Source organism: Nycticebus coucang, unplaced genomic scaffold (genome assembly GCF_027406575.1).
Source record: "Nycticebus coucang isolate mNycCou1 unplaced genomic scaffold, mNycCou1.pri scaffold_46, whole genome shotgun sequence".
Taxonomy (NCBI): domain Eukaryota; kingdom Metazoa; phylum Chordata; class Mammalia; order Primates; family Lorisidae; genus Nycticebus; species Nycticebus coucang.
The window spans coordinates 1,140,427-1,152,457 of NW_026515579.1; the positions used below are offsets into that span (position 1 = coordinate 1,140,427).

Below are 12,031 nucleotides of genomic sequence, written 5' to 3' on the forward strand. Positions count from 1 at the left end.
CTACGCGCGTCTATTAGGAACCATAGGGTAGTGATGGCGGCGCTCTGTGAGACTTTCCTGTCACTGGATACTACTACTCCCAGCCTTTCTCAAAGCCGCCGGAGCAACCCCCAGGTCTTTAGTTTACTAGTGGCAATTTGACTTGCTCTGCTGCATGTCTGCAGGGACTGAGGAAAGTGTGGAGACGCCCCGGGGATTGAGCAATCGCAGTTTGAAAAGAAAAAAAGCCAAACAAATTAACAAAACCCACCCACCCTAACAAACGAGGCTGCTGGAGAGAATGAAGAAAGAATGGTTCATGGTCGGAATAGTACTGGCGATCGCCGCAGCTAAGCTGGAGCCGTCCATAGGGGTGAATGGGGGTAAGTGTTGCACCTCTCCGGCTCCCCCTCGGTCCCCGCTTCAGAAGTAATATATGAATCTTGGAAAGGAGGGATGACCATAATTGGCAAGTGCTTGCCAATCTCGGGGGCACTGGACAGCCCTTGGCCCTTTTGCTGATTTTCCAATTTACCAACCCCAGGGAAAACTTGTAATTCGGAATGGGACAAAGGAATTTGAGCACAGGTAGCCTTTTCCGCGAACAATAACTCTTATCAGTGTTAAGGTGTGAGGTTATAGAGAATTAAACTTATTCCTCTTGCCTTCAAAGTAGCATCCTATCCCAAGGGACTCTAGCTAGCCAGGACTTCATGGAGTGGACTTTATCTAATCTACTTCCAACTCCTCCCCGCCCCCACCTTATAAAAACGTCAAGGAAAAAAACAAAAGTGGCACCCCCGCCCTGAACTCAGATTTTGTGGCCCACATATCGGAGAGTGATGATTTGCTGCAGTTGCTGGCGCTCCAGAAACTCCTAGCCCGACTGACCCGTTGCGCTCTTTCTTTTTTTTTTTTTTTTTGTAGAGACAGAGTCTCACTTTACTGCCCTCGGTAGAGTGCCGTGGCGTCACATGGCTCACAGCAACCTCCAGCTCTTGGGCTTATGTGATTCTCTTGCCTCAGCCTCCCGAGCAGCTGGGACTACAGGCGCCCACCACAACGCCCGGCTATTTTTTTGTTGTTACAGTTCGGCCGGGTCTGAGTTTGAACCCACCACCCTCGGTATATGGGGCCGGCGCCCTACTCACTGAGCCACAGGCGCCGCCCTTTCATTACAGGACACTACTTCCGTGTGCTGCTGGGGTTCAGTTGCTAGGCTAGCAGTCTAACAAATACAGCCTGTGTTAGACAGACTGTGTGGTGTGTATTAGGGCAAGGAAATGTAGATGGCCTAAAAACATACTCAAATCTCTGAATAGCGGGAACTTTATATTGGGGTGATGGGGACTAGTGGGAATACTAGAAATAGCTTTTTATGCTCCCCTCACCTTTAGACAATCTTGTCCTACTTTTCACAAACATTAATTGAATTTCTTCAGTTCATTCGTCTTTTGACCTTGTCAGTTTCTAAACTTATTGACGGGTATAATGGGGAAGTCATACAACAGGCAATTAAGAACAGAAACGAACACACCGTCTTTATGGTAGGGAGTGTTCATGAGGATGTTAGAAGTTATTTGTACATTTTTGTTAAAGCATGATGGACGAGAATGATCTCTCAGGAGAATAGTAGTGGTTCCTTCTCCCCTGACTGCCTCCAGTTCCTCTATCTAGCAGTAGTTTATGGAAACATTCTTTTTTTTTTTTGAGACAGAGCCTCAGGCTGTCGCCCTGGGTAGAGTGCCGTGATGTCACAGCTCACCGCAACCTCCATCTCCTGGGCTTAAGCGAATCTCCCAGCCTCCCAAGTAGCTGGGACTACAGGCGCCCGCCACAAGGCCTGGCTATTTTTTGGTTGTAATTGTCATTGTTGTCTGGCAAGCCAGGGCTGGATTGGAACTCCCCAGATCTGGTGTATGTGGCTGGCGCCTTAGCTGATTGAGCTACGGGCACTGAACCTATGGGAACATTCTTAAAAGAATCATTTAAGCAAAATTTGTGGAGATTAAAGTTATGTTGTTGTTGTTGTTTTAAAATTTTGTTCCTCTGTATTCATCTTAGTACACGATGTATTGAGTATATGCTCTGTGGGAAGAAAGATTGTTGAATGCTGAATGATTTCCCTGAGGTCTTCCTGCATGTGTGAGATAGATTCTGCAATGTTATTTGTTCCCTTGGACTCTGCTTATTGAAGTTTTGGTACATTATTGTATCTTAGAACTGTTACTCATTTACTAGTCTTTATGCCATTAATATAGGACAATTGATTCTTTAATTCTAAAAGAACAGAACGTTAAGAGCTGGAAGGGACTTTGAAAGTATGTTAAGCCAACATGCTTCTTTTACAGTTGAGGATACTGAATGAAGCCTGAGGCCAGGTGGCTCACTCTAGGTTAAGTTATCTAGTATGGGGAAGAGGAAGCACTGGGACCAGGATTCCCCCTAACTTCATATCAGTTGCAAAATCTATACTAATGTTTCTGGCAAAAAAATATTACTGAAAATGAATAACCATTATATAGAAGGGCATTTATATAATAAAGACATTTCCCATGTCCTGATTTTTTAGCCCAAAGGAGCAGAGTAAAATCAGCTAATATTAGAATGTATTAATATGATTTCTTTGATAGCTGTCTATGTGTAAAAGTCACTTTTTTTGAAACCAGAAGTTAAATGAACAATTGTTTGGGATTTCCTTCGTAGGCTATGAAACTAAGTTATTGATGCTTCTGTTGAACTTTTTTTTTTGAGACAGAGTCTCACTTTGTCACCCTCAGTAGAGTGCCATAGGGTCTTAGCTCACAACAAACTCAAACTCTTGGGCACAAGAAAGCATGTTGAATTGACCTTCACACCTGACCCTCATAAATAAAAACAAATCTCCAAATAGTACCAAATCACACTTTCACTTGTGAACAAGAATTATCTGACAGGGAATTTGGAGAAAAAACACTTTATTCCAGTGACTAGTTTGCAAACCAAAAAGACACAAACAACCTTTGGTATAAAAGACGGTGCGCCGGAGAGCAAAGGGAAGGCTTGGGTTTTATAGCAAAAATTCCCACCCCAAGTACTCAATCAGATCTATTTATGCAAGTAAAATACTGAAACTTGCTTAGTTTTGATTGGTAAATGTAGCTGAGCTTTGAGTCAAGTGAACTCTGATTGGTTGATTCAGGTGAGCCCCAAAAGTCCCAAAGATAAAAAGGTGTGGGTTTTCAGAGGACTCTGTGTGTGTGTTGATCCACAGTCAGCAAATTGTCACTTGGCTCTATTTTAAATTTAAACACAGTTAGACACTTGGGATCCATCTGAAAGGATTGGCTCTTTCAGGTTTTCATTTGTTCACACAGTCCTCTAGATAAAACAACAAAAATCTAGGAACCAGGAGAGGAGTGGTGGCTGAAAATATTAGTGTTATAGCCTGCTCTTTAGAGTGTTCTAAAGGACCTCTTTTGGCTTGTAACTTTTAGTCAAAAGTTTCCATTTGTGGGCTTTGTACAATGGGAATGTGTGATTTTTAATGCATTCACATTGGACAATTTTCAATCAGACAATATTTTTAGGCATTCTTTTAAACAGGACAATTTTTAGTAGTTTTTAATTAGTTGTTAAGATGCTCACCTCACCTTTACTTGGATTAACTCCTTAATGACTATACTATTTTCAGGTATGAGACTTCTATACTTAAAGTATCACACACATGGATACCTAAATTGGCACATGGAAACCCTAAATTATAGATATTGAATAACTATCCAAAGGGGCAGAAGCTTAGATAATTTAGTTCTTAGTTATCTGTTGCTTTTAATAAGTTGAATTTTATTTACATATAGAAAAGCAGATTGAAATTCAAAAGCCATGGTAGATGTAAATATGATAGTCTGTTCCGGTGTGACTTAGGGAAGCCCTGAGCTATTGCACACTTTATAGTTTATGGTAGATGTAAATATGATAGTCTGTTCCGGTGTGACTTAGGGAAGCCCTGAGCTATTGCACACTTTATAGTTTATGGGAGTTCAGCACTGTGCAGTTAGTTCTCAGGAAGGGAAAGTTTACTTCTTTGGAAATACAGACTGAGGTTTTCATTTCCACCTGCATTTTAATTATTCCTGTTAATAAGACATTAATCCTAAAAAGGAAACTGCTTTGTTTTTTCATTAAAAATCATGACCAGAAACATACCATAACCTTAAATAGACTAGCATGAATATCCTAGACTATTTTAGAGTAGGTTTGGAAATAAAGTTTACCTTGGTGATAAGTGGCTTTTGTGAAATGGTAATAGTTCCTTGCATTCTTTTTTTTTTTTTTGTAGAGACAGTCTCACTTTACCGCCTTCAGTAGAGTGCCATGATGTCACAGGACTCACAGCAACCTCTAGCTCTTGGGCTTCAGCGAATCTCCTGCCTCAGCCTCCCGAACAGCTGGGACTACAGGCGCCCACCACAACGCCCGGCTACCTTGCATTCTTAAGTATTCCTAAACATTTTGTTTTTTCCTACTATTAAAAAGCATGAGCTTTGGAGTCCAAAAATTGCTTCATTTTTATGGCAGATTTTTCTTTTGATTGTGACTCCCCATTCCATTTTGATCATAAACATTTTATTCTTTTATGTTTAATGCAAAAGTAGATACACATTTCCAATTTGAGCTTTATAGCCATCTCAAGATCAGTATCTGGTTATTTTGGTGACTTAGTGGATATAATTGTTAGGTTGGGGAGGGGATGCATATCATTTTTATATCTTAGTTTCAACTCTTACCTCTGCGTAAATATTCACTAAGTTTTATTTTTGCCCTAGGTAACTTCTAGTTTTGCGTTATCACCTTGGGCTATCGGTTAACCTCTCAGTTGATTGTGTCTTAGAGGGGCCTTGGGTTTCTCTGAATGAAAATTAATTATTCTTTTTTTTGAACAGTCTCACTTTGTTGCCCTCAGTAGAGGGTTGTGGCGTCACAGCTCACAGCAACCTCAAACTCTTGGGCTTAAGCAATTTTTTTGCCTTGGCCTCCCAAGAAGCCAGGACTACAGGCGCCCACCACAACGCCTGGCTATTTCTTTTTTTTTTTTTTTTGGTTCTAGTTGTCATTGTTGTTTGGCAGGCCCTGGCTGGATTCGAACCTACCAGCTCCACTGTTATGTGGCTGCCACCCTAGCCACTGAGCTATAGGCGCTGAGCCAAAAAAGTTAATTATTCTTTCCCCCTAAAAGATGCATTGTAGGCAGTCCAGGAATATCCTTGCTCATGTCCTTTTGTGGATTAGAGTTATTTTGATGTGTATCTAAAACATAAGGTGTATACTCCCTCTCTAGGATTTAAAACATGAAAAGTCAGGAATTCTTCCATTGAATTAATACTAATTAGTTAATATTTATATGTATTTATGTGTGTGTGTAGTGTGGATGAAGTTAGCTTCTTAAAGAGTAAAGTTGGTCAATTAAGGTAGATGTTTTCATTTTCCAAAGTAATATGTTATGTGTTTGCTGTGGAGATGCATCTCTGGACATGTCCCTGAGCTCTCATTTGCTACCATATTCCTAATTCTTACCCTTCATATGTAGAAATTCTGGAGGCACCACTGTGGATGAAACTACAATGATAGAATAATAAAGAATTCAAGAATAATAAAGTCTCATTAAAAGCAGGGGATTGGAGGAAACTGAAAATGATACAAATTTTTAAAAATCAGGTCATTTGGCTTGGCGTATGTAGCTCAGCAGCTAGGTGCCAGGTATATACACCTGAGCTGGAGAGTTTGAATCCAGCCCTGGCCTGCCAAATGACAATGACAACTGCAACCACAAAATAGCCAGGCGTTGTGGTGGGCGCCTGTAGTCCCAGCTACTTGGGAAGCTGGGGCAAGAGAATCGCTTAAGGCCAAGAGTTTGAGGTTGCCGTGAGCTGTGCCGCCACAGCACTGTATTCAGGGTGACAGCTTGAGACTCTGTCTCAAAAAAAAAAAAGAAAAAAAGATCAGGTCATTTACAGTTCGTGGGTCTCAAAAAAAAAAAATCAGGTCATTTACAGTTTGTGGGAAATAACTGTAGAACTTCTGTAGTTGACCTCCTCCCTAAATTGACCTAATTTTCACAGACCAGACATGCATGTGTACCTATCAGTGCAGTAGGCCTAGTTTATTATGTAGACTGCCTTTGTGTGTTGACCAGTTTGTTACAGTCCCTTGGGCAGTCAACCTATAGAAGTTCTACTGTGTTTTCTTCCCAAATCCACTTACTTTAAAATCTGCTCCTGAATCACCCTCCTCAGCTGTTGAAGAAATAACTACTTCAATTAGTTATTAGAAATACTTATAAATGCTTCTAGTAGTTATTAGCTGCTGAGACAGATTCGCTCACGAGTCTAGAAATAATGCATCTTTCTAACAGTTTTTGAATAACCTTATGCCCCCAACGGAATGCCTTTTGCACTTGCCTTCTCCCCTTTGCTCCCTTTTCTCCCATCTCAGCAAATGGTTTATGTAAACGCCAAGCATTTATTTATCTCAAAGTTTAAGGACATCTTTGTTTCTATCTCTTTTTTACCTCTTAATTTTTTTTATTAAATCATAACTGTGTACATTAATGCATTTATGGGGTACAATATGCTGATTTTATATACCATTTGGAATGCTTACATCAAACTGGTTAACATAACCTTCACTTCACTTAATTATTGTGTTAAGACATTTATACTCTCCGCTTAACCAATTCATAATTGTCAAGTCATGGAAGCAGCCCAAGTGCCCATCAACTCATGAATGGATTAACAAATTGTGGTATATGTATATGATGGAATATCATGCAGCCTTAAAAAAAGATGGAGACTTGACCTCTTCTATGTTTACATGGATGGAACTGGAACATATTCTTCTTAGTAAAGTATCTCAAGAATGGAAGAAAAACTATCCAGTGTATTCAGTACTATTATGAAATCAATATATAATCACCCGTACTTTCATATGAAAGATAAAACACAACTATAGTCCCCAGTGAAGGAGAGAAGAGAAGGAGGGGAGGGAGGAGGTTGGTGGAAGGAGAGTAATGGGTGGGACCTCACCTATGGTGTATATTGCAAGGGTACATGTCAAATCTATTAAGAGTAGAGTATAATTAACTTTGTTTCTTTTATTCACTGTTCTACCTCAAATGCCTAAGACGTAGTAGATATTTGTAAATATTTGTTGAATGCATAAATGGTGATTTTTTTCTTCCTGAGCTTGGTCTTCTGTCCATTTACTGAGTAAGTGGAGGGTTTGAGGGTATGGAGGAGTTGTGATTATGGTCTTGTTTTATTTAGGGGATGTATTAGTTTCTCAGGGCTGCTGCGACAATTTACCACAAACCAGGTGGCATAATTCTACAGAAAATTATTCTCTCATGTTCTGGAGGCCAAAAGTCTGAAGTCAAGATGTCCTCCAAAGGCTCTGGGGAAGAACTCTTCCTTGCCTCTTGTAGCCTGTGGTGGTTGCCAGCTATCCTTGGCATTCCTTGGCTTATGGAAGTATAACTCCATTTTCTGCCTCTGTCTTCTCATGGTACCTTCCCTGTGTACGTGTCTATGTGTCCAAATTTTCTCCTTTTTATAAGAGTACCAGTCACTGAATTAGCAACTACTCTAATTCAACAAGACCTCATCTTAACTTGATTACATCTGCAAAGACCCTATTTCCAAAAAAGGTCATATTCACAAAATCTGGTGGACCGGACATTAATTTTGGAGCTGGACACTACTCAATCCAGTATAAGAGCACTGTAGAGAGTGTCAAGTATGAGAAGATCTTGGATTGTAACATGCTGGTATATATCAGGATTTCTCAGCCTTGGCACTATTGACATTTTAAACATGGGAGTTTGGTGTTGGAGGGGCTGTTCTGTGCCTTCTGGGATGTATATCAGAATTCCTGATCTCTACCCACTAGATACCAGTAGCACACCTTATCCCCAAGTGAAAATAACCAAAGAAAGTTTTCAAACATTGCCAAATGTCTGTGGGGAAGCCAAATTGTCACTGCAAGAGAATCACTGATATACAGTTCTGACAATTAAGTTTGTGAACGCATCCTAGAAAAAGTGCTACATATCTCCTTGCTGAGTATCACTATGGTCACCTTCCAAGTACTCCCCTTGGGGAGCTATACACTGATGCCAGCACCTAGTCTACCCTTCACCTTGTTCTTATGTTGGCAGCACTGTACAAACAACTCAGTAAGGTTTCATAACCTTGGTATATTAGTGTCTCACAGCTGTGTTTGAATTGACATGTAGTGGTGTCTTGCTGAGTGACATTCATTATTTTTGCTTATTTTTGTGTGCCATGCAATGGTAGCTCTGATGGTCATTCTAGAAAAAGAGTTCCAAAATTGCTGGTGGACCTAGTGTGGACTAGGGGCTGGCATTGGTGCATAGCTTCCCAAGGGGAGTACTTCAGTGGTGACTGTAATAATTGATATTCAGGAATGTAGCACTTTTTCTAGGACGAGTTCATGAACATAATTGATAGACCTCATACAAGTGTAAAAGTCAGTTTTTTAGACCTCCGTCTTTTAAAAGAACATTCTTTGGGGGCGGTGCCTGTGGCTCAGTGGGGAGGGCGCTGGCCCCATATACCGAGGGTGGCAGGTTCAAACCCAGCCCCGGCCCAACCGCAAGAAAAAAATAGTGGGCACCTGTAGCCACAGCTTACTCCAGAGGCTGAGGCAAGAGAATCGCCTAAGCCCAGGAGTTGGAGGTTGCTGTGAGCTGTGTGATGCCACGGCACTCTACTGAGGGCCATAAAGTGAGACTCTGTCTCTACAAAAAAAAAAAAAAAAGAATATTCTTTGGATAATATTTTAAGTTTTAAACCCAACTATATGCAAGTTAGAAATGATACTTTAAATGTCAGGATTGCCCCTGTTGTTCTCACAGTACTGACACATTTGCCGTGGAAATAACCCAATTTCCTGGAGGGTAAGGACCAGGCCTGTCTGATTCATCATGGTATCCCCAGGGCCTGGAACAATTTAATAGTAATTATAATCATAGCAATATACTATTAAGTACTCTATATGTATTATCTCATTCACATAGTAAGTGCTCAATAAGTATTTTTAGAATGAATACTGAGTACATGCATGATTATAAGCTTTTATTTCTGGGAAGAAGTAAGAAACTAATAGTTGCTAAAGAGAAGGGAACTTCCTTCCATTGATTCTCTTCTTTGGATTCAGAGGTATTTTGATTGTTATATAAGCACTGATACCATGATAGATATAATTAGCACCTGCATTGAATTATGTTACCTTCCTGCTTTCCTATGTGCTGATTTTCTGGTCTGAGGATGCTATGCTAAACCAGACAGCCGTGGTCTTTGCCCTTTGGAAAATCCTCTCTGGAGTTAGCTACGTTACACAAAAGCTTACCTCTGTCAGGAGAGGACACTAGAGGCAACACTAAAATGGAAAGTGCCATTTGTTGTCCTGTAATAGATTCTACTTTTATACCAAGTTATCTACTGGAAATTTTTTCTAACAATAACTCATTTTTCTCTTTTTTGGACCACTGAAGCCAGAAATAACTGTATCCTGCATTGCTGTTGCAACAATATTCTTTAACAGTGGACTATCATTAAAAACGGAGGTACTATCACCGGTGGGGCACATGAAAAGCAGGGAGAAAAATTTAATTTGTACTTGAAATTTCACAGTCCTTTCACAAAGGCAGTTATAGCTATAATTAGCTATAATCTGAAGGTTTCCCTGTGACAGAAGATAACTTGGACTTCAGGTTATCTTGAAGGACTTGTAGCCTTGTGTGCAAAGGACTTTTATTTCATTTCTACATATGCATATTATAAAAACTTTATGGTTAGCAGCATGGACCCTGAGGATATGGTTATAATGAGTATGTTTTTAATACATGATTGAACTGAAGCATTTTCATGTCTTCCTACCCTGGTGACTATTGTGCTTGGGCACGTTTGAGCTGTTGTTTAGTTGTGGTTTTTATAACTTCTGTGGATCTATCTTTTTTCCCCAGGACCCATGCTGTTCAAATACTGCTTATTTTGTCATAACTTTTAAGTAATTTTTATTTTTAAAATATCCTTCCTTAGCATATCTATTAATAAATAATTAATAATTAACTAATTAATTTAAATATTGGTATTTTTTCATGCCAAGTCCAAATCTCATATAGACAATATGGATAATGTTATTTACTGATCCAGGTTTCACTGAACCTAGGCTTTTCTTGGAAGTAAAGAAATCTAAATATTTTTTCACATGGGAGAGAAAAACAAGTAGATCTTAAGAGTCTCTTTTGACTTACAATAGAAGAAAAAAAGAGAAGAAATAACCATTTGCTTTTGAAGAAATTACATAAAGTTATTCTAATGGGCTTATTCTTATGTAGATAGGGAAATCTTACTGTAAGAAGGATATTTTTTGAAAATGGTTTTAAAACTTAACATTCTGGCTCAGCATTATTCATTCTGGTTCATTGTGATTTGAATGAACACTAATTTAGTTACCTTTTCCTTAGATCACCCTAGTAGCAAGATGGAAAAATATTATTTTATTGAATTTATGTATTCTGTATGTTGATATGAATCTTTTTGGGGGAGTTTTTTTGATACATGTAGGATTAGTGTGTAGTGTCTACAACTGATGAATTTTGTTTCAGGAATTGTAAGTATTCTTACTAATTACTGCTCTTCTGGAAAAAGTGGAATAGGATGGGATTTCCTAAATATGTCAAATCCCAGTTTTTGTAAAGAATATTGATATGAGAGGACCATGATTAGTGGTTATTGGGTACAAGCTTTTTCTGTCAATACCTGAGTTCTAATATTGGTTCTCCAATGTGAGGCAGAGTGATGCAGGAGGATAGTTACTGGGAGGTCTTCCTGCTGCACTTGGCTTATGTTCTTTGAGGAACAGCTGCCTTATCTAAGTCCTCTTCTTGGGACGTTGCTCCAACTATGTCTAGTGGCTGCTTAATGGCGACAGCTGTTACTTATGACATAGGAAAGCTGGCAAGAGACTTGATTTCTCTCCTTCACTTCTTACTTAATGCTATTCTGTAAAGCAGCCAACTTTGTGGGATGTAGGAATTAAAGAAGGAAGAATGTCACAGCTTTCAGCATTTCTCTGAGGACCAACTTCTTTTGTAAGCACCTAAGAAACGTTCCGAGTCATCCCACTAATTTGGATGTAATGATGAAGTGCCTTGATCTCCTGGTTTATCATGGTATCTAAGTAACCATCAAAGCCATTTCCTCCATCAAAGGCCCTTTCAGACTAATATGTTAAGTCATTTTCATGTAAGTACCATGAGCTAAATTGCGCCACTGGAGCTCCCATCAAGTCATTTTCAAAAGCCATTTAACTTAAGATGTCCTAGATTGCATCATTGTATGGTATTAAGCCATCTCTAAGCTCTACTAATTTCCTGGGTAACCTAACTTACAAATTAGAAGGTAGTAATCTTGTTATTTGTTTTCTAGGTAGTAATACTAAATTAATTGCAGCATGGACTATGATTTGTGTATCTCATGAGGTCTTAGGATAGTGGATTTTTGCATACAGAAGACTGTAAATTATTATTGAATTAAGTTTATTTGGAAGCATTTATGTTGATCTTATTCAAGTTTATTTATATTGAATGTTTCTACGGTATTACTCATACGTTTATTTAATGATGTGTATTCTAAAATTTGTTTCACTTATTTGTAAAAATTATAAAGGACACTGTACTAATGCAATGCTACATCTTCAGCTTTATGACAGTTGATAATTCATTTTTGAAATACCTGTTGAAATTGGTTTCTGAGATTATGTTTTGTTGAAGTGAAATAAGGTCACATTTAAAATTTATTTTACATTTAGCTAACTTCAAACCTGCAGTTTCAGAAGGTTTGTCACATAACAGACTGTGGTAGGGGCAATTCATTTAAATACATACCAATTAAGCGCCATGGCTACAGGCACTAGGCTTGGCCCTGGGAATGGAAACTAAGATGAGCAGGAGACTCAAGGCCTGAAAATGGGTCCTGAGTGGGGCAGA

The 12,031-nt window shown here is 39.1% G+C and overlaps 1 protein-coding gene across 1 annotated transcript in view; it reads left to right on the forward strand.

Moving 5' to 3' along the window:
* Nucleotides 1-226: 226 nt before the first annotated feature.
* LOC128579350 (sodium/bile acid cotransporter 7-like) overlaps nucleotides 227-12,031 on the forward strand; it is a 121,798-nt gene continuing 109,993 nt past the window's right edge. The window contains exons 1-2 of the mRNA XM_053581493.1: nucleotides 227-360; nucleotides 9,520-9,604. Of these exons, the coding sequence (XP_053437468.1) occupies nucleotides 281-360; nucleotides 9,520-9,604 (165 nt within the window). The 5' untranslated portion in view covers nucleotides 227-280. The remainder of the gene's footprint in view (nucleotides 361-9,519; nucleotides 9,605-12,031) is intronic.